The sequence below is a fragment of the Kogia breviceps genome, chromosome 2, assembly GCF_026419965.1.
Source record: "Kogia breviceps isolate mKogBre1 chromosome 2, mKogBre1 haplotype 1, whole genome shotgun sequence".
Classification (NCBI taxonomy): domain Eukaryota; kingdom Metazoa; phylum Chordata; class Mammalia; order Artiodactyla; family Physeteridae; genus Kogia; species Kogia breviceps.
In genome coordinates this window covers 200,681,565-200,703,151 of record NC_081311.1, presented here as the reverse complement: position 1 = coordinate 200,703,151, position 21,587 = coordinate 200,681,565, and the positions used below count along the sequence as shown (strand labels likewise).

The window sequence follows — 21,587 nt, the reverse complement described above, 5'->3', positions numbered from 1 at the left end:
TGGAGCACAGGCTCTAGGTGCGCGGGCTTTGGTAGTCGTGGCACATGAGCTCAGTAGTTGTGGCTCGCAGGCCCCAGAGTGCAGGCTCAGTGGTTGTGGTGCACGGGCTTAGTTGCTCCACAGCATGTGAGATCTTCCCAGATCAGGGCTCGAACCCGTGTCCCCTGCATTGGCAGGTGGATTCTTAACCACTGTGCCACCAAGGGAGTCCTGATCTCATAATTCTTGATGTTATGTTTTCCTTATCCTTCAATTCAAAATATTTTCTAATTTTAATCTGATTTCTTTTTTTTTTTTTAAATGACATGTCACTTTATTTATTTATTTATTTTTGGCTGTGTTGGGTCTTCGTTTCTATGCAAGGGCTTTCTCTAGTTGTGGTGAGTGGGGACCACTCCTCATTGCGGTGCGCAGGCCTCTCACCGTCGCGGTCTCTCTTGTTGTGGAGCACAAGCTCTAGACGCGCATGCTCAGTGGTTGTGGCTCACGGGCCCAGTTGCTCCGTGGCATGTGGAATCCCCCCAGACCAGGGCTCAAACCCGTGTCCCCTGCACTGGCAGGCAGATTCTCAACCACTGCGCCACCAGGGAAGCCCTGATTTCTTTTTTGACCAGTGTGTGAATTCAAATTATATTGGATCATTTAAAAGCAGTTGGAATCTTTCCAGTTGTCTTTTTGTTACTGATTTCTTGCTTAATTCCACTCTAGTTAGAAACAGTCTTATGATTTCTGTTCTTGGAACGTGGCTGAGACTGACTTTTCGGCTGAGCATTGGTCATTTTGGTGATGTTTCATGGTCCTTGAGAAGAAGGCCTACTCTGCCCCGTTGTGTGCAAGGTTCTTGTAGTGTCATTGAAAGGAAGTCTCTTGATCACATTCTTCACATTGTCTCTATCCTCACTGATTTTTGTTTCCTTCTTCTGTCAGTTTGCTGTGAGAGGCGTCTGGAAATCTGTCACTCTGTGTGGGTTTCTGCCTCCTTTATTTCTGTCAAGTTCTGCTTTGTGTGTATCTTGAGGTCGTATTATTAGACATACACAAATTTAGACTTGCTCTACATTCCTAATAGAGTCACCCTTTTATATGTTATGAAATTTTCCCTGTTAACTTTAGTCATGGTTCTTACCTTAAAGGTTACTTTATTTGAAAGTTATGTAGCGTCTACAGCTTTCCTTTAGTTAGCATTTACATGGTATTGCTTTTTCTACATCTTTTAATTTCATTCATTCTGTATCTTTGTATTTCCAGTGGACACCTTTTAACCTGAAAACAGTTATGTCTTTAGTTTTTGTCCAGTCTAAATATTGGGAATATTTGTCCATTCACATTTAGTGTAATTACTGATACATTTGTGTTTAAATAGCTTATCCTACTATATATGTTTTATATTTTTCTTATCTATTCTTTGTATTTGTTGTATTTTTTTTCTCGCCTTCTTTTGGATTAAGAGGTTTTTTTTTTTAACAGTTTTATTCCATTTCCCCCTCTATTTGCTTACTAGTTATCATTCTTTTAATAGTTATTAGTGGCTAACCTGGTAATTACAATATTCATCCTTGATTTATTAACTTCTGTTATAAGTTAGTAGCTCTCTAGTTCCAGAACACTGTAAGGACCTCATAACACTTCTAACTCCATTTACCCAACTCTTGTGTTTTGTGTTGTTTTTGTCATAGATCGTAATTCTTTGTGTATTTTAAGCCCTCGGGACATTGTGGTTATTGTTTATGTGGTCAGTTCGTGCAGATTGACCCATGGCTGCCCTGCTGCTGCTCTTACCCTTCCTGGTCTCCATACCTTCACCTAGGATCATAGTTCTTCTGACTGAGGAAGCTTTGCTGACAACAAATTCTCACGCTTATTGTTTAAAATGGTCTTTAATTTGTTCTAGTTTTTATTTTGGAATTTTTCAAACCTAGAAAAACAGCAAGAGTAGAAAAATAACTTCTGAACCCTTGTAAAGTGGTCATCATTATACCCCATTATCTTCAAACAGCTTAATGCACAGATTCTCAGAGTGTGGTCCCCATATCGGCAGCACCTGGGCACTCATGAGGAATGCAAGTTCTCAGGCCCCAGCCCGGGCCTACTGGATGAGATTCTCTGGGGATGGGGCCCAGGAATCTATTTTAAGGAGTCCTCCAGCCAATTCTGATATGCACAAAGGTTTGGGAACCACTGCTTTAATGTGTAATTCTTACAAACAAGGACATTCTCCTACATGACCACAATATAGCTATCAAAATCAGGAAATTAACATTCATACGTTGCTACCTCTAATCTACAGACCTTGTTCAAGGCTAATCAGTTGTCCCAGTAATGTTCTTCAGAGCAAAAAGGTCTAATCCAGGATAATGGATTGCATTTAATTATCTTGTCTCTTTAGAATCTCTGAATCTGATCAGTTCTTTAGGCTTTCCTTGATATTCAAGACCTTGACACTTCTGAAGATTACAGGATGGTTACTTTTTAATATCCCTCAATTTGGTTTTGTTTGATGTTTTCCCATGATTAGATTTAGGTTTCATGTGTTTTTTGTAGGAAGGTCACAGAACTCGTTATATCTTATCAGGTAGCAGTGATTCCTATTTGTCCCATCACTGTTTCTATTAACTTTGATCACTTGACTGAGATAGTGTCCTCGCTGTAAAGTTATTCTTTTACTCCTTGTAATAAGTATTTTCAGGGGAAGTACTTTGAAACTAGGTAAATATCCATTTTCTCCTCAAAGCTTGACCCAATAGTTAGCATCTGTTGATTTTCTTGGCTAAATTAATGATTATGTAATTTTCCTAATTCTGTCATTCCTTCTACATTATTAGTTACTCTTCTACTATAAAGAAATGCTCTCTCTTCTCTGTTTATTCATTTATTTATTTATTTATTTATTTATTTATTTTTGTGGTATGCGGGCCTCTCACCGTCGTGGCCTCTCCCGTTGCGGAGCACAGGCTCCGGACGCGCAGGCTCAGCGGCCATGGCTCACGGACCCAGCTGCTCCGCGGCATGTGGGATCTTCCCGGACCAGGGCACGAACCCGCGTCCCCTGCATCGGCAGGCGGACTCTCAACCACTGCACCACCAGGGAAGCCCTCGTTTATTTATTTATATCACTATGGACTCACAGATTTCTGTTTTGTCCATGTACATCTATATTCATTTCTGTCTCTCAGTATACTGACAGCTATGAATTCACATCAGTACCTCAGTTCCAGAGTGACACAACAAGGCTCGTTCTCATTGTCCCCCAGCCCGCGTCCTTCTCAGACAGTGAGAAACTTGGCTTTGCTCAGGTCAGTGCATCTCCTTCCTGCATCGGTCCCCCCCAGTGTATCACCGGGTTCCCACCACTGCTACCACTGCTCTCCCTTCCACAGTTTCCACTGGTGTTTCTCAGCCTCTGCTGTGTCCTGCTGCCCCCACCCATGTAGGTGCAAACCTCTTGAAGATCATTCTCCTGTGTTTCTGGCAAGGTTTTGTTTTGTTTTGTTTTTAGGTGGTGTTTCTGACTTGGTTTTGAGCATTTACACTGTCTTGGGGTGTGTGCATCTGTACTTTTGTGTGTAATTTGTTTGTAGTTCAGAACATTCTTTGGCTGATATTCGTTGTCAGTTTTAGAAGAGTCTTGCTAGTACCTCTTCAGTATTGCTTTTGCACCCTGTTTTCTCTGCTCTCCTTGGGCTCCGCTTGACCGCATGTTGGACCTTTTTACCATGTTCCGTGTCCCTCTTTTCTGTATCTTTCATTCTGTTTTCTCTGTGACCTTCAGCCCAGATATGTTCTCCACTCTGTCGTCTAAGTAACTACTCTTTCAGCTCTTCCCAATCTGCTCCTAGACATGTATTTTCTGTATTTGAAGTTTTAACTTGAATTGTAGTCCTTTTTGATTTTAGAATTTCCATTTTTTTTAATAAATTTGAGTTGTCTGTTGGAATTATTTTGTTATCTAAATTCTTTGACATATTAATTACAAAGTTATCTGGTAACTGTAATATCTGGACCTCTTTTCCATCTGTTTAAACTGATTCTCCCTCTGTCCTTTCCCTTTGGGGACATTTAATCTTTTTTGGTATGCTGGTATTTTTTAAAATGCCAGTCATTATTTTGGAAGAACTGTAAAGATAGCGTGAGGCCGCTGTTGCTGTCCTGACTGTCTTCTGGCAGCGTTTTCGTTGGGCAGACTCCGGAGTCTGTCAGAAACCAAGCCAGGGGACACTGCACTTAGGTTTGTGAGGTCTGGTGTATTTCCTGTTTGACCTTCCTGATGGAGCACTTTTACCGGAATCCCTTCTCTTTGGTGGGTCCTGACCTGCAGCTTTGTCCCCGTGGTCCCCTCCCTGCTGAGGGCTGGCTCAGCCCCTCAGGCTCCTGCCAGTGAGAGTGGGCGGGGCCCTGGGGGGAAGCAGTCATCTTGCAGCCACCCTTTTTGCTTTCCTTTCCTGGGGCCTTGGAACCGCCCTGCCTTTGAAGTCTGGGCGCAGATTTTTTTTCATATGTTGTCCGTTTTTCTTGGTGGCTTGGGAGGGGGGCTTGATCTGCACTAGTCCACCAGAAGCTGGACATATTCGTCATTTTACCCAGTGACACGGGGAGGCTATTTGGCAGTTTTTCCTCATTGTTAAGTTTTGTCTTTATTTTTTTTTATTTTTTATTTTTTTGGTGGTACGTGGGCCTCTCACTGCTGTGGCCTCTCCCGTTGTCTTATTTTTAATCTGTGAGCATTAAAGGGAATCTATTAATACTATATTGGACTTACAATTTTAATGTTTAGAAATGTTGAAATTTTTAATCAATATTTAAATGATTGGAGAAATCTAATTTTTAAAATGCTCAAGTGTTTTTAAAAAATAACATCATTTTTTAGAACAGTTTTAGAGTTACAGAAAAATGAAGGTACTGGAGAGTTCTCATATACCCCAGTTTCCCATATTAACATCTTATATTAGTGTGGTATATTTGTTACCAATACTGAACAATATTGATACGTATGACTAACTAAAGTCCATACCTTATTCAGATTTCCATCGTTTTTCCCTAATGTCCTTTTTCTGTCCCAGGATCCCATGCAGAACAGCACGTGACTTTCAATTGTCACGTCTCCATCGGCCCCTCCTGGCTGTGATGACTTCACAGACTTTCCTTGTTTTTAGTGATTCTGACAGTTTTGCGGAGTACCGGTCAGGTGTTTTATAGAGTGTCCATCAATTGGAGTTTGTCTGGTGTTTTTCGTACAATTAGCCTGGATGTGTGTGTTTGGGGGAGAAAGACCACAGGGTTGAAGTACCATCGACGTGACACATCACTGCTGGTGTTGACGTTGACACCTGGCTGAGGTATGTCTGTTCAGGGGTCAACTGTATCATCCTGATCAATATAATAAGGGTAATAAACTTAGTAGAAGCACACTTCATGATTTCATAAGAAGCCTGAAGTGCACTTGCACTGTGCTTATGGAGACACTTGGGAAGCATCAGGAGGGTGGTGTGCTCATAATACATCCATTATATCGTATGCATATTTTATAGTGGATATAGAACTGGTTGATACTTTGTGGCTGGAAATTATTGGCTAACACTTCTAATTCTTGGAAAAAGAAGTCATGCAATGTCCTTTTGTGTTTTTTTTTTTCTTTAAACACAGAAAAAGTAAACCAAAATTTATTCGTATGCATATGGGGAATCACAAAATAAGTAGGTGGTAAATGGCTAAAATTAGATGCTCACATAGTTAACTTCAGAAGGGAAAGGGAGGGGCAACAAGAAGCTTGCATCAGAAGAACAATTTTGTTTCTAGGGGAACAAACGGGAGGTAAGAAAATTTGTGATACTAATTGTTTATGCGGGTGCAAGTGGTATTTTCCATGTGTTCACGGCCATAAACACCCCAGCAATAGGAATTGATGACAGTTTCTTCTTTCTTTAAAAAATTAATCAATTAATTAATTTATGGCCGTGTTGGGTCTTTGTTGCTGCGCGCGGGCTTTCTCTAGTAGTGGCGGGCGGGGGCTACTCTTCGTCGCGGTGCCTGGGCTTCTTGTTGTGGAGCACAGGCGCTAGGTGTGCGGGCTTCGGCAGCTGCAGCACTCGGGCTCGGTAGTTGTGGCTTGTGGGCCCTAGAGTGCAAGCTCAGTAGTTGTGGCACACGGGCTTAGTTGCTCCGCGGCATGTGGGATCCTCCTGGACCAGGGCTCGAACCTGTGTCCCGTGCATTGGCAGGTGGGTTCTTAACCACTGCGCCGCCAGGAGAGTCCCTTTATGACAGTTTCTTCCCCAGAAGTGTCTGCTTCCTTTTGTTTTTTTTAATGAAATATTATGGTCTCCTTTTCTCTTTCAGGAACTTTCTACTCTTTCTGTCTTTGGTGTTTTAGAGTTTAACCAAGATGGGTCTAGATTTAAATTTCTTTTTCGTTACGTGGACACTTTGTGATTTGTTGCTAGGATCTTATTGCTTTGCTTCTGTTTCCAGTTTCTTCTCTTGCTTTAAACATCTCAAATGTAGTCACTGTCTTCTGTGTGTGATCTCGGGTTTGGAGGCCTGTCTGACTCTGTCGTTTTTCGTTTCCTCTGATTCTTACCCGTGGTGGCTTATTTCCTTCTGCATTTTGGAGACTTTGGACACTGAGTTCATGCTTTGTGGGTATTTATCCCTGGGCCCCTCCTCAGTACAGGATGCCCAGGGACGTTTGATTTCAGGGGAACCCAGACTCTCTCGGTGTGAGCACGCCCCACATACTTCGTTCACGGGGCATCCTGTGTTGTTTGCTAACGCTGACAGCCCTGCTCCTGGAAGCGCTGTTGCCGCCTCCAGGCCCTGAGATTCGGGAGGAACGGGATTTAAGCTTCCTTTGCTGCTTGTGGGATTCCAGGCTCTGGACGGTGAGGACCAGAACGCCACCCTTGTGTGAGGACAGGCTGAGGCTGTGAATTCTTAAGCTGCCCGCCAGACCCCCCTGCCGTCAGTGCGCTGTCTTCCCGCCCACCTTGCCCTGAGGGCGCCCTCGGAGCCACGCATACGTGCAGAGGTGCATCACAGGTGTCCACCTGCACGGGCGCCACTGTGCTTTGCCTGCCAGCGCCTCTGCAGGTGCCCCGGGCTGGCGGAGGCTGCAACGCTCCCTCTGGTTTCCAGCTCGCTCTTCATTTCAGCCCCTTGTGATTTCTCGCAGAGCCCATCGGCGCATTTAAAAGCATGTCTAGAGGTTTTATATCAAGAGGTTTTTCAGGGTATCGGGCTGTTGTTTTGCTGGAAATGGAAGGCGTCTGTTTCTCTGTATGATCTGAAAGCTGATTTGGTGCTGGTTCTTCCCATGTCCCTTCCACAGAGGGTCCAAGTGGGGAGCTCTGTGTCTCCCTTTGCTCAGTATGTATTTGCTCAGCGAACCCCCGGGGTGGAGAAATCTTCCAGTCCCCAGCGTTGAAGGTGTAGGAGGGAAACGCAGAGGATAAAAGGCTTGTGCGGTGATGGGAGGATTCTGTCCAGGAGAGCTATTCGGGCATCACCAGAGCGCTGAGTGGTGTGAGGGCTGGCGGCTCACCCCGCGCACGTGCTGCTGAGCCTGACGTTGCAGACATGCCCCGGCGGGGTCCTCTCAGGCCGTGTTCTACATCGAGTCACTTACCACTCAGCAAATATTTACCTTCTGTTGCAGGCACTGTTCTGAGCACTGGGGATATTGGGGAATAAGACAGAGTTGGGGAAGGGGTAGGCAAAAGCGATCACCCAATACGCAGGGGGCCTCTGAGTGCCGTGGGGCGAAGTAAAGCCGTCTCGGGTGGGGGCTGTTTTGTGGAGAGAGGCCTTGGGTACCAGAAGACGTGGGTGTCCGGCTACACTTGCGGGGAGGGGGCGGGGTTGGGAGGTAGAGGCAGGCTTGGCGCGCTCTGGGAAAGGAGGAGTCCACGTGGTGAAGCGGACGGGCGGGCAGGGCGCAGGTGAGGTGAGAAGGTGGCAGGGCACGCACGGCAAGGGCCCGTGGGCTGTGGTGCGAGGACTTGGGCTGAAGTCGTAGCGAAGCTGTGGCCCGTTGGCGCGCTCTGAGCGATGGAATCCGAGCCACGTGTTAGAAGGATGGCGCTGCGCGCCGTGCTGGATGTCGACTGGGACACAGCTGGAGGTGGGGAAGCAGAGCTTCAGGGTGGGGGTGAGAGACGACGGGGGCACGGCTGTGACCAGGACAAGCTCACCTTCCTTCCCCGCAGCTGCTGTCTCCCAGGGCAACCTCGCCGTTCCCTGTGCAGCCAGATTTGTTCTCACTCCCTAGGTTTTCAAAACTAAACTGTCGTTGAAGGGTTCAAACGACAGAGGGTCCACAGGGGAAGGGCTGTGACTGCGAGACGGGAGGGCGGGCACCTGAGGTCCCTGCGATGGACGTGGGTGCTGGTCTTGTGACTTTCAGACTCACGTGTGTGGTCCTAGGAAGAGAGTGGGCGGCGTTGGAGAGCTCACCCGGCTGTGCGCTCCACTGGATGCTGGTGGCAGTGGGGGCGATACGGCGGCGCAGGGGGTTCCTAAGAGGGGGCGTTGCTTGTGGCAACAGTAGCCTTTCGTTGTAGGCCGTCAGGCACACTGGTTTATGCATATATTTCCTTTAGAGGCTGGACAGACTCGGGCACCGGGGCCTGAGCTGGGAAGTGTCCAGGTCACAGGGTCCAGACAACTCATTTTGCTTCTTGGGCTTTTGTAACTCTTTCTTTTGCTTTTGCCCTTGTGTGGTTTGAGGTCCACGCTGACATTTGGGCATGCGGTCCGCATGACTTACGCCCCGACCGGTGGCCCGTATCCCGGGAAGGGGCCTGTTTTTCCGGGAACTTCTTCATGGGGCCTCTCCGCTCTTGCAGCCCCGGAGCGGGGCGCCTGGTTCCTGGCTCCGCGGCGTGCAGCGTGATGTGTTTCCGTGGCGGCCGCGCTCGTCACGCTGCGGAGCCAGGAGGAGGCCCTGGGGGCTCCCCTGCCCTGTGTATTCATCCGGTGCCCATTTGTGGCGCTCCCAGTGCCGACGTTGCTCTAAGGACACAGAGCTGTGGAGAGTCACCGGCAGCGGGAGCGACAGACTCGCAGACACAGGATGCGACGTGGCTCCCGCTGGGGGCCGGCAGTGGGGGGGCTTCGCGGTGGTGGCCGGGCGCTGGGGTTCCAGGGAGAGGGGCTGAGAGCCGAGTTGTTGGGGGCCTGGGAGCCTGGGTCTCCTCCGCGAGGAGCAGCAGCTCCATGGGGGCTGGAGGCCGCCGGGACGGGGCTGCCGCGGGCGGGGGGCTGGTGTGTTGGCTCCGGGGCGCGTGTTCACGAAGGGAAGGGGCGCGGTGAGGACCGAGGACCGAGGCAGGTCCCGGGGGCTCCCGGCTGCTCAGGGATCCTGAATCTCGCTGCGGGGAAAGGGCTTTCGTGGGCCCCCTGGATGAGCCGCGGGCTTTGTTTAGGATCGCTGACTGCAAGGAGCCCTTGAGGAGAACCTGAGAGACAAGGGAAGTGGCTGAGGCTCGGGGCCCGGCTCAGGGTGACACCGGTAGGAGGAGGTGTGCGGGCAGAGGCGGGGTGGAGGCCGGGTCAGGAAGGCGTCTCCCCGCTGCTGCGCACCTGGGGTGGGGCAGCTGGGGCGGCGGGAGCCCGCGGGAGTCAGGGAGGCCGGCGGGGGGGGAGGCCGGAGTGTCCCGGTGGGAGCGGGCCTGAGGGCGCGGGCGGGGGCCGGGAGGAGGCTGACCAGGAAGCGGCCTCGCCGGCCAGCTTTGAGCACCTGTGCAGACCCGGCCGGCGGCTCGCGGCACAGTTCACGTGTCAGCACTGCCCCTTCAGCTGTGTTGTGGCCCTGGGGCCTCCACTGGTGCGGAGCGACCTTTTTAGGAGAGTAAGGATCTCGGTTTCCATAGAAGAGAAGGACTTGTAACGTCGGTTTGGTTCTGTTTGGTTGATCCGGTGGCCTGGGCGTTTGGCTCAGTCCTGTGGCTGGACTGGCTGGGGTCCTGCTGGCCTTCAGCCTCCCATATGGTCTCCAGGGACTGCCCGGGGGTCTCAGAGGGTCGTCGTGAGTACCCAGAGCCCGAGAAGCATTTGTCAACGCGTTTTCCATGCACACGGCCCCTCCGGTCTTCTCTTTGGAAGTGACCCTACAGACACACTCATGTAAATACCGAGCGTGTGCGTGAGCGCCTGCTCATTTTTTAAGTCATCTTTCAGACACTGCGCAGCCCTCCCTTGGGGCAGACAAACTGGGGGTGGGTCTCCGCTTTACCGATCCCATCTCTTTCCAATTTAAGGAGGCTAGATGCTATTAAGATACTGTGTTCCTTCCATGAATCCGATCTTGTCCAGGACAGTTGCTAGGACAACAGGATCTTCGGTTTTCTCTCCTGCTATTTTTATTTCTTTACAATCTCAGGTTACTATTTTCATTTTCCATATCAAGTTCTTTTTACCATTTTTTAAAATAGAGATGTTTAATAACTTTAATAATGTGTTAACACTGTATGTTCTTGCCTTTATGAAGTTCACCTTAATAAAGGCAAACTTGCAATAAACAGAAAAGCCTTAGGATCAATGTATCTAAACCTGCCGAAGAAGAAAGGTACAGACTTGGTCATTTCATGTTTTCTCTCGATGTTCAAACCTTAGTTAGAACTTAATTTGGTATCTTTTATGTTAAACTACCAGTTCTCAGTTTAGAAGTCGTTTAACATGAAAGTAGGTGCTAAATGTCTTCAGTCTGTCTGTCATTAGTTGTGGCTGGAAGAGGCGTGCACCCCCCTGCCCTCACCGCGTGCTCCACGGAAAGCTCATGCTTGAAGTTCAGTGTTTGTCTCCATGTCCCATTTTTTATATTTCTGCGTACAGAAAATAACGTATGTTGGGCTTCCCTGGTGGCGCAGGGGTTGAGAATCTGCCTGCTAATGCAGGGGACACGGGTTCGAACCCTGGTCTGGGAGGATCCCACAGCCGTGGAGCAGCTGGGCCTGTGAGCCACAGTTACTGAGCCTGCGCGTCTGGAGCCTGTGCTCCGCGACAAGAGAGGCTGCGATAGTGAGAGACCCGTGCACCGCGATGAAGAGTGGCCCCCACTTGCCCCAACTAGAGAAAGCCCTCGCACAGAAACGAAGACCCAACACAGCAAAAATAAATTAATAAACTCCTACACCCAGCATCTTAAAAAAAAGAAAAAAGAAAATAACGTATGTCCCTTGGAGAAGAAAGTTAGGATATAAATGGTGGACGTTGTGTGCAGTTGCAGGTTTTCACAGGGACCTGCTGGTGCGAAATGATAGGGTAGCATTTCACACGCACCCTGACCCACCAGGGGTGCCTGGACTTTGCATGTGTCCGGTCATTACTTTGGTTTTAGAATTTTTAGGACACATCCTGCTTTCAGGTATTTGAATGAGCGCTTGAGTTAGGAGCTTTTCTTTGTCACAGTTAATGTGAGTTAAATGGGATTAAGACATTTAAAGTATATGATGTTGTGACGCTTGTGGCGTGAAGATAGGACCTCAGTGTGGATGTATTTTTAATAGGCTGTGGTGTTCGTGTGCTGAAAACAGGAGGCACTTATTTTTAAAATAAAAAGGATTGTTTTTGAAAATGGACTTTGATAAAATAAGATTTTTTGGAAGTTGATTTCATTTTTTTTATACTTGATTTATGTTTCACGGTAATGGAAAATCGGGAAAATTGTGTATCAAAGAAGTGACTTTAATAAATAATTTTTCTGGTGCTCTTCTTTAAAATTAATGAGAAGTTCTTAGCAGGGCTCATCAGCATTTGTATATAATAGTGAGTAACAGGGGTGGGAAATTGGAATCCCCGAGCCACCCCACAATTACTTAGTAGTTTTCAGCTCCTTCGTGCACCTAGAGAGAGCAGAGTCAACAGTACCTAATATTACCGTCTATTGCTCCAGTGGGGCAAAGCAGATCCAGAAGAGGCAAGGCGCTATTCCATCCTTTTTTAAAAAAATTCACCTTTTTTTTTTTTTTTTTTTTCTGGTATGCGGGCCTCTCACCGTTGTGGCCTCTCCCGTTCTCTCCCGTTGCAGAGCACAGGCTCCAGACGCACCGGCTCAGCGGCCATGGCTCACGGGCCCAGCCGCCCCGCGGCACGTGGGACCCTCCCGGACCGGGGCACGAACCCGCGTCCCCTGCACCGGCAGGCGGGCTCCCAACCACTGCACCACCAGGGAAGCCCCCAAATTCACCTTTTTATAGTAATACAACACAGGGTTTGATGCTAGAATTGCTACATATATTTAGTCCTCCAGGAAAGCTCTGCCAACCATCTTGATTGTGGCGGGCGTCACCAAGGTGGGTACCCAGAGGAGGGGACGGTGGCCTTGGGAGCCCCCAGGAGTGGCGCGGGCTCCCTCGGCTTGAGGAGAGGTGTCGTGGAGGAGCGGGCGTCGTTTAGGGCAGACGCTCAGGAGGAGGAGATAGATGCTCAGGAGGGCGGCCAGCTCGGGCAGCAAGTGCCGGCGATAGCGGGGCAGCTGCACGTCCAGGAGGCTCGCTCGTGGGCCCCTGAGGACCCTCGATTTGTCTGATGGGGGCTGAGCAGGGCGGGTTTGGTCGGCTTTCTCCCGAATGGTGTTTCCAAGGGCATCGAGTCATCAGACTCACCGAGTGTCCTTTCCTACCGAATTGTTAGTTTTCATAAAGGGACACTTCTTCCCTGAGAGTGATTCTCTAACTGGTAAATAACTGCGTGCAGCAGCAGCTGGCCTGGCAGAGTGCGGCGTTCTCTGAGCAGAAACCCAGGTACCGGCGCAGGTCGTCCATCGGAGGGGGCGCGCCCCTGACGTCTGTGCGGCCAGCCGCCTCCGGGGAGGCGCGCCAGCTGGGGGACCTGCTGCTCCCAGCTTGCTCGCATTTCAGCCCTGCAGCAGCGTCTGACTCCCTCTATCCCTGGCTTCTGGGGGCTACTTGATGGTTTTCCGTGGTTGGCTTTATTCCCTCCGTTGACCTATCAGCCGTGCCTCTTTATCTCATCGTTAGTGACTGCTGTGAGGTGTGCAGTGCACACCTTTACCTTGTCACGGTCCCCCAGAAGCCAGCAGCGGGCCACGTCACACGATTGTGAGCCCCTCGCTCGCAGTGGGCTTCTCTCCCGGCTTCTGTCCTCTGCGCTGTTACGCGTGTGTATTTCACTTCCACACGTGTTCCCAACCTCAGGATAGACTGTTGCTACTTTGGCTTTACACAGTTCATTAGAGCTTTTTATTCAGTCTGTCTTCCTTCCCGTCCTTCCTCCTGCCGCTGTCTTTTCGGCTGTGCTCCCTTCCTTCGTGTAGGTCCGGGTTTCAGCTGGCAGAGTAGCCCCCTTTGATAGCTGACCTCACAGTACAGGCCTGCTAGTGATGACTTCTGTTAGCTGTTGTTTAGAAATATATTTATTTCCATTTCATTTTGATAGATTTTTCATTCATCATAGAATTCTGGGTTGACAGTTGTTTTCTGCCCACACTCAAGATACTCCATAGGTTCCTGGCCTGCACAGTTTCTGATGAGAAATCTGAAGTTACTCTTATCTTCGGCCCTTGTACCTAATGGAACTTGCTTCTCTGGCTGCTTTTAAGACTTTCCTTTACTCTCTTTATCACTGGTTTTCAGTAATTTAATTACTATGTGCTTCTGTGGTTTTCTGTTTGTCCAGCTTGGGGTTTATTGAGTTTCTTGAATGTGAGGGTTTCTAGTTTTCCTATCATTTGGAAAACGTTTGGTCGTTATTTCTTCAGATTGTTTTCCTCCCCCATCGAGGACTCTGAGTGCACATATGCTGGATGACTTGATCCTGTCCCGCAGGTCACTAAGAGTCTGTCCATTTGTCCTTGGCCTTTTTCTCTCTGTGTTTTGTTTGGGATAGATTCTGTTGTTCAGTCTTCAAGTTCACTGCCGTTTTCTTCTGCGGTTACATGTAATACGTTATTAATTCATTGCGTTAGCTTGGGTCCTCCGAGAAACAAAAGCCAAGATGGGACTCAACACTGATGAGGTTTTGGAGGGAAGCCCCTGTGGAGGATAAAGGGACCAGAGCTGAGGTGGAGGGAGTCTGGCCCTGTGACAGGGGAGGGGAGGGGAGGAGTCCAGGAAGGGTTTGGCCAGGCCGACGGGGTGTCCTAGAGCCAAAGGCTCCTGCGGAAAGAGGCCCACGGCCCACGGATAGGCTGCCATGGAACCCCTGCTGCTCCCGGTTGTGGGCTGAGCCCCTTACGTGGCAAGCGTGGCCCCAGCGTGAACAGGGTAGCGGGCCCCGAGGGTCAGCACCTGGGCCCTCGGCCACTTGTGCCTCCTCGCAGCAGGTCATCTGAGCAGCACGTCTGCGTGGCTGCCACACCTGCCCAGCGGAATTTTTATTTCGGGAATCCTGGGTTTTTTTAAACTCTAGAAGTTCTTTTTATATTTTCCAGTTCTTTCATTATTTTCCTTTTCCATTTAATTTCTTGATTACGTTGAATATTTTTATAGCTGTTTTAATGTCCTTGTTTCTAATCCATCGTCTTTTTCACGTCCTTAGTCTGCTTGATTGTTTTCCCCTGGTTACAAGTTACATTTTTCTCTTTCACGTGTCTAGAAATTTTTCATCGGTTGCCATAGATCATGAATTTTTATGTTTATGAGCACTAGGTTTTGTTTCATTCTTTTGAAGAGTGTTAGAATTCTTTCTAGCAGGCAGTTAAGACACTTGCAAGTCAGTTTAAGCTTCGGGGGCTTGATGTTTAACCGTTTTGGTGGGTCTGGAGCAGCCTGCCTTCCAGGGAAGGGCTAGCGCGGCCCCCGGTGTGTCCCGGGGGCCTCAGTGCCCGTGTGTGCAGTGAGCAGCCCCTCTGCTCTGGCTGGCTCAGCCCCAGGGCAGCTCTTGGACTGCTCACCCGCAGACACCCTGGGGCGTCCTTTGCCCGGGGCGCTCTCCACCCGCCTCGGGGGCACCGCCCCACGCACCCTGCCCGCTGCTCGGCCAGAGACCAAACGTGCTGGACTGACGGGGCTCTTTCCTGCCCAGGTCCTTCCCCCTCGCACTCAGCCTGTGTCTGCTCAGTGCCACCAGCACACTCGGTTGGTCCAGTTTCCAGATGCGTGTGGCCAGGGGTTGAGTCCAGGCGCCATTACTGCCTTGTGGCGGGAAGCTGCAGACATTACCTGGCATGGGTTGGCCTCTCACGTGGGCCATCCCTAGTGGTGGAACCGGAGGCCGGCCGGCGCGCCGCTAGAGGCCAAGGTGACTGAAGTCACGGCCGTCAGGGAGCAGCTGTCCGTGCCCGGTGGCCCCAGCAGGACGCGCTCCACCCCGTCCTGTCACCCTTGCTCCCCCTTCCTCCTGACCGTGTCCTTTCTCCACTGTCCGGGTCGGTCAGGGAGGACTTCTGCGTCCCCTCCACTCCTCCGGCACTTTCCACCTGCTGCCATCCCACACTTCCCACCTGGTTTATATGTTCTGTGTATTTTATAAGGTTAGAGAAGACGGGACTTTTATTCATGTCTCAAAGCAGCCAGGACACAGTGTATCAAATGTAGAAGGAAGTCACAGTTTCCTCCAGGAGGATGAGTGCATATGTATTTCTCTTCTCAACTGGCCTTTGTCCAGGCAGCTGGCAGTCTAAGCCGGTGCCAGCGTCTCTAAGCTGCGTGTGACAGCAGCGCCTGGGAGGGGCAGCCTCTGTGAGCTCGGACCCCTTGAGCCACCTCACGGCACCCATTGCCGTCCCGGCCTGTAGCGCGTAGAGGTGGGCGCCTTTGTCTAAAGTCAGAACTCACCCAGGGTATAAAACGTCCTCACGGTCAGACTCTGCAGCGCCACTTTGTTTCAGCCGCACCACCCTGAGCCCAGGCGGACTGTGCCTGCGGCTCCCTGGCCTGACCCAGGACAAAGCTGAGCGCGGGCCCGCGTCCAGGAGTCACGCTCCTGTGCTGACAGCCGGACGAGGTGCCCGCCTCGGCTTCTGAGAGACGCTCGCGCCAGGAGGTCCTGGGCCGCTGCGTCCTCACGGGGCCACAGAGCGTGTTCTCCCAGGTGGTGAACGTGGCGGGTTGGGGTTGGAGGTTTGAAGGTCGACTCAGAGAAGCAGATGCAGAGACGAGTGATGAAAGGAAGAAGCTTTGTTTCGCATTCTCATTGTGAAACACCCCAAATGGGAACCCTCCGGGGGTTCTCTGTTGGCTTAACTGCACTGAGGGGGGACCCTGAGGGTCTGGGGACCCTTGTCTGGGTATCAAAGGCCGGTTAGGTGCTGCCCCAGGAGGTCCAGAGAGCAGATGTTGTGATGCAGTTAATGGACGCTGGCTGCTGCACTCAGCGGTTCCACGTTCTGCGAGTTTCTACGCTCTGCTCTATGGTTCAAAATTTGATTTGCAAAAAAAAAAAAAAAAAATTGATTTGCAAAGAAGACAGCAGAGCCAAACTGTGGCCTCCGTGGCCCTTCCTCAGCAGGTGCTGGGGGCAGGCCCGGTGCCGGTTTGCTGGTGTCGGTGAAGCTTGAAAACCTTTCCGATGAAAAGAAATCACTTTCTGGTGTGATAAAAATTACGGAGTGATAAAAATTAAGATCGTTCTTTTCTTGCTACAGCAGTTGTGTATTCATAGCAGTTGGCTGGGGACGTCTTTGTGGACAGGGAGAGACCACGCGGGGAGAGGCACCCGCGGCTCCCGCTTTGTGGCCACCCTGCCCGCGTCCTGGTTCTTGTTCCCAGGGGGCAGCCGCTCTCCCACGGCCTCAGCGCGGCCTCTCTCGTTGTGCAGACACGCCCGGTGTCTCCGTCATAAAATGCAGAACACGCTGCGTGAGTTTTCTGTAGCAGCTGTAACGAACGGCCACAGGCTGAGCGGGTGAGACGGTGCCCGTGTCATTTTCCAGATCTGGGGGTCAGAGCACAAATCCAGGCGTGGGGCTGTGCCCCCGCTGGGGCGCTGGGGAGCCTCTGCTTCTTTCCTCTCCAGCTTCTGGAGGCCCCTCGTGCTTTGGCTCCCGTCCCCGGCCAGGCTGACCTCTGCTTCTGCCACCGCATCTCCTGACCTGACCCTCACGAGGACCCTGGGCCCGCCTGTCCATCCGGGGCGGCCTCCCCGCCTCGAGGTCCCGGCTTAATCGTGTCTGCACAGGCACAGGGTCTAGGGGTGAGGGCGTGGGAGTCTGGGGGGGGGAATTTTGCGATCTCAGTACCCCCTTGACACAGAGGCTCTGCGCACACCCCGTCTCCGCTCACAGGCTCCGGGGCGTCTCCCCTCCTCGGCGTCTCCCCCGCGCCGTCCTCGCTGGGATGGCGGGCCCTCCCTCGAGCCGCCGGGCGGTGGCTGTGCCGCTGGGTCTCTAGCACAGCCCTGCCTTCTCGGCCCCCGACCCGGTTCCCCACCTTCCTGTTGTCGGTCTCCCCGCAGCAGCCCACGCGCTGCTCCCGCTCTGCTTCGGAGCCCACCTGGGTGCTCGCCACCCTGGGGAGCCACCCTCCTCTCCCCTGCTCCTGCCCTGCTGCGTTACCCAGGCTCTCCTGAGCTCTTAAGGCCCGTGGAGGCCGCTGAGAGCCCAGCGCAGGGTGGCACCTGCAGCTCTGCTGGCCCAGCGGCCGCCTTCTGCCAGAGCTCCTGTGGAGTCGGAGAGCAGGGCCGCCGATCTCGCTCCCGGGGCCCTCCTGCCACTCCCGCCTCCTGCGCCCCGCCGGCCTCGCCGGGCGCCCCACGCCCCGCCCCCCGCCGGGCTCTGCTGCTCCACGTGCGCTCCCCACCGGCTCCCCCTTGGCGGGCACCCTGGGCCGTCCTGTGCCACTGGCTCCCTTCCCGGTCTCCGCCCAAGAGGATGACTCCTGGCACCTGGCTGAAACCCCATGCACAGAGGCTCCCGGGGCAGGAGGCCGCGGTCAGCCCGCACCTCCGTCCTCCCTGTTACAGGTCCCCGCTTCTCGCGGCGTCCTGCAGCCGCGCGCGCCCCCTGCAGCTGCGCGCGCCCACCGGAGGGGACGCAGGCTCGGTGCCGGGCTGGGTAGTGTGGCCTGGGGAGCGTCCCGGCAGGGCTGTGTCTGGCCCGGCTGTTACTGTGACCCCCTCCCTGCGCCGCAGCCTCTGCCTCCACCTCGGGTGGCTGGTAACGAATGCCCTCTGCTGATGAGAGTCAAGGAGAGGCTGATTCCTTTTCTCAGCTGCTTTAGTACTCGTGCTGGCGGGCAAAGTGTGGAAGATGTCTGTGTGCGGTATGTACGTGTGTACCTATCTACTGTTGGCCCACATTACCTGGAAAGTAGGGAAAAGAAAACTCCGTGTTTTGTCCCCACCGTGTAACTGGATGAATCTCATTGTGCTGGCCCGTTCCCTGCCCGGCCTACGCAAGACTCCTTCTAGCCTGGCCTTCAGAGCCAGGCTTCCGCGCTCCACGGCGGAGGCCGACCCCGTGACGCTCGGTCCCAGCCTGCGCACCCCTCGCCCTCGCCGCAGGCTCCCTTCCCCCGGGAGCCCTCCCGGCCACATGAGGGAGCCTCTGTGCCCCTCCAGGTCCACCCTGTGTGTGCCCTGCGGCCCTGGGCCCCCTGCCCCTGATTTGTGGTGGGGTCCGTGGCAGGAGGTGCTGGCAGGAGACGGGCAGGTGGGGCAGAGAGAGGGGCTGAGACACCTCCCCCCCCACCCCCCCCAAAGCTGCGGCTCCGCCAGCTCAGTGCCACTTCTGCCCGCGGCTCCACGGCCACCCTCCCGACAGCAGCACGGACACTTGGGTTGGCCACTGGCGTTCGTAGCACCCCCGGCAGCCCGGAAGCTCCCGAGGGCAGGGGCGTGTTGAGCTTCCTTCCGTGGGAGCCGTCACCCTCGCAGCGGGACCGACCACCAGAAGCAGGCCTCGCCCGCGCGGGGAGGGGAGGGTGGAGGGGAGGAGGCCGCTAGGTGAGCTGGGGGGACGGACATACGCTGCAAACTGCTGCTGACCACGGCTTTCCCTCCCGCAGCTGCCGGGCCGCAGGTACAGCCCTGGGTACAACAAGGACGTGGGGGACACGTGGATCTGGCTGAAGTGACAGCCGCCTCCGTGGAAGCTGCCTCGCCAGGATGAAGAGGCGCCCAGGCCGCCCGCCTCCCCTGGACTCCGCGCAGCCTCAGGTCGGGGGTGGGGGTGGGGGTGAACGGCCCTGAAGTCGCACAGCGGGAGAAACGGCCCCGCAAGCAGCGGTCCGCCCTGCGGTGTCGTTACGGGAGTGGAAGGAGGCAGCCCCGTTGAGAGGCGCCCTCCGGCCTTATTCTGGGACGGTGGTCACTGGGGAGAAGCAGGCTGCCGTGCAGGAGCGGGTGTATCACCTGGAGACGCTCATTCCGTCACCGTCGTACTCTGTGTCGGGCCGGTTCTGTACGTTGTGTGTTCAGACTTCACGAAATAAAGCTGTTTCTGTGGCGCTTCTCTCCACTATGCATCTGCCCACACGCGCATACGTGTCACCTACGTGTGTACGCACACACACTTACCATTAGCCACCAGTTGGCTCTGACGTGGTTTGGTTTGATCAAGACATATATTAGGTTTGGAGAGTTTTTCCGAAGCATTTCTTCTTTCTGTTCTAGAATGTGACTGCTACATTAGAGGAAAAGGAGAAAAGCACAGAGGAAGTACCAGAAAGGGGAAGCAATTAGCCCAGCTTTATAGAGCAGAGTATTTGTTGTGGAAGAGATTCTGGAAGAGTCTCCTGTGAGGACCACCGTGGGCTGGTCTCGTGACTCCTTCCCCTGAGGGGAGACTCAAGCACAGAACGCGAGTGGGGGTAAAACACGAAAGCAAGACAATGTACTCTCTCTACTACCTAAAAATGAAGCTGTTGATCAAAAATTAGTCGCGGGAGAGAAAATCACACTTGTTTATTCACCTCTGTTGAAACTTAGAAAACAAAAGTAAGATTTCCGGAAGGCCGGTTGTTGAGGTCCGCGTTTTCTTTCCGGAGTTAAGCTGTAAGTTGTGAGTCCTGTTAAACGGGGTTTTCTGCTGTGGAGCCCCGCTGTGTTCAGCATGTGAACGAAGTCAAATTCACCTCCTCAGTTGCACTGGCCGCAGCTCAGGTGCTCCGAAGCCGCGTGGCCCGTGGCTTCCGTCCCGGACGGCGCAGGCGGGACGGCGTCCTCGCCGTGGAAGGTGCCCTCTGGCGTGGCTGTGTTAGAGCTCCCGCGGCCCCCATGCCGTCCTTCCTTTGCCTCCCTCCCTCCCCTCGCCCGTCTCCCCCTCCCTCTCTCTTCGGATTTTAAGAACTGAACCTAAAGCTTCCCAGCAGTTTCCGAGTTGGAGTCCAGATTTAAGTGGGCGACATTTTGCATTTCACTGAAACGCAAAGCGCTTTCACCGTTGACTGAAAGTGCGCCAGGCGTGGGGCCAGTCCTGCAGCCTCGTGGCCCGGGCGCCTCACATGCGCTTTAGAGAGGGGAGGACCGGAGAGGGGACCACGTTCAGTTGTCTCGGCTGCTCTGGCGTCTGGGCCGTAACGGGCCAGCGCGTCCCTTCTCTCACCGCCGCCCTGCAGCGTCCCTCCCGCCGGGGTCGGCGCGCGTGTGGCCAGAGGACTTCGGTGGCAGACAGGCCTCTCGGACGGGCAAGGCCGGGTCCGGCTTTGGGGGCAGCCTGCACCCCTGACGGGGTGTGGCTTTGCGATCGGTGGGGCCGAGAAGGTGAACGGTGTCGCGTTCGGTGTTTCCTTTCCCGCGAGGTTGGGCAGAAGAGCTTGCGGATGGCGCCCAAGCCTCTGCACGTCGAAGCCCCGAGGGGCCCGGCCGACGCCGCATCTCCCCCAGAGCTGCTGTGTCCTCGCCTCACAAGAATGCTCGCGGCCCTGAGGAAGCCCAGGCTGGCAGTCAGACTGCGTTCTGAGTATTTCCTGCTCGAGGATCGGGATGTAGATGTGTCGTCGGGACGACGCGGTCATGTGTCTTGCAGGTGTGTGTTTCCGGGCGGGGGACTCTGTATTGAGGAAAAAATACTTTCTTTTCCTGAAGTACCTTTTTTGTTCTATCAGGTTTTGTAAGCAGAAAGGTGAGAACGTGGGCTGCCCAGAGGGAAACGACAGACGGTCCCTTCCGTCCACCGTAGCCGGCGGGTCGCCCCGGCCTCCCCGTGGCCCCTCTGGCCGCAGCCATTCAGCAGCCGCCCGCCGGGGCCCGCGGCCTCGCGCCGACAAGGCGTGTGGCCCGGTGAGGGCAGGTGACGAGGCTCCTCACGGCAGGTGTGCCGAGGACTCTCCCTGGTTACGTTGTTCTCATCTGATCTCGAGGGCTGGGGTCTGTGATACAACAGGAATGAAAGGCGCGCCCGCCTGCCTTGCCTGCCAAAAAAGCCCCTTCTGTTTGTCGAAAGCCTCCCCCCCCACCCCCCCGCCAGAAAGCCCATCAGCCACCAACTTGGCTTGGGAACCTTCTGTGTCTGTTTCCTTACCAGTTACCCATTTCTGGGTGGGTCGTAGAAGCGGTGTATGTGTCAAGACAAAGGAGCAAGCCTTCAGCTGCTTTTCTGTAAGAACGCACGGTCCGTGCTCACGCTGGGTGCAGATGTGCGAGATTCGGGGATCAGCAGAGCAGGGGCGGAGAGAAAGCTGCAGTTAATGCCACGTTGGGCCTTTGAAGGGAAGCCTGTGTGGGCAGCAGCCCCTGGCTGGTCGGGGCAGAGTGAA

At 53.2% G+C, this 21,587-nt stretch overlaps 1 protein-coding gene across 1 annotated transcript in view; it reads left to right on the top strand.

Annotated features, from left to right (window-relative positions):
• The window catches only part of NDUFA10 (NADH:ubiquinone oxidoreductase subunit A10), a 49,239-nt gene extending 29,902 nt beyond the window's left edge, over window positions 1-19,337 (top strand). Inside the window, exon 10 of the mRNA XM_059051983.2 lies at window positions 18,897-19,337. Coding sequence (XP_058907966.1) covers window positions 18,897-18,965 — 69 coding nt within the window. The 3' untranslated portion in view covers window positions 18,966-19,337. The remainder of the gene's footprint in view (window positions 1-18,896) is intronic.
• The last annotated feature ends 2,250 nt before the right edge of the window (window positions 19,338-21,587 follow it).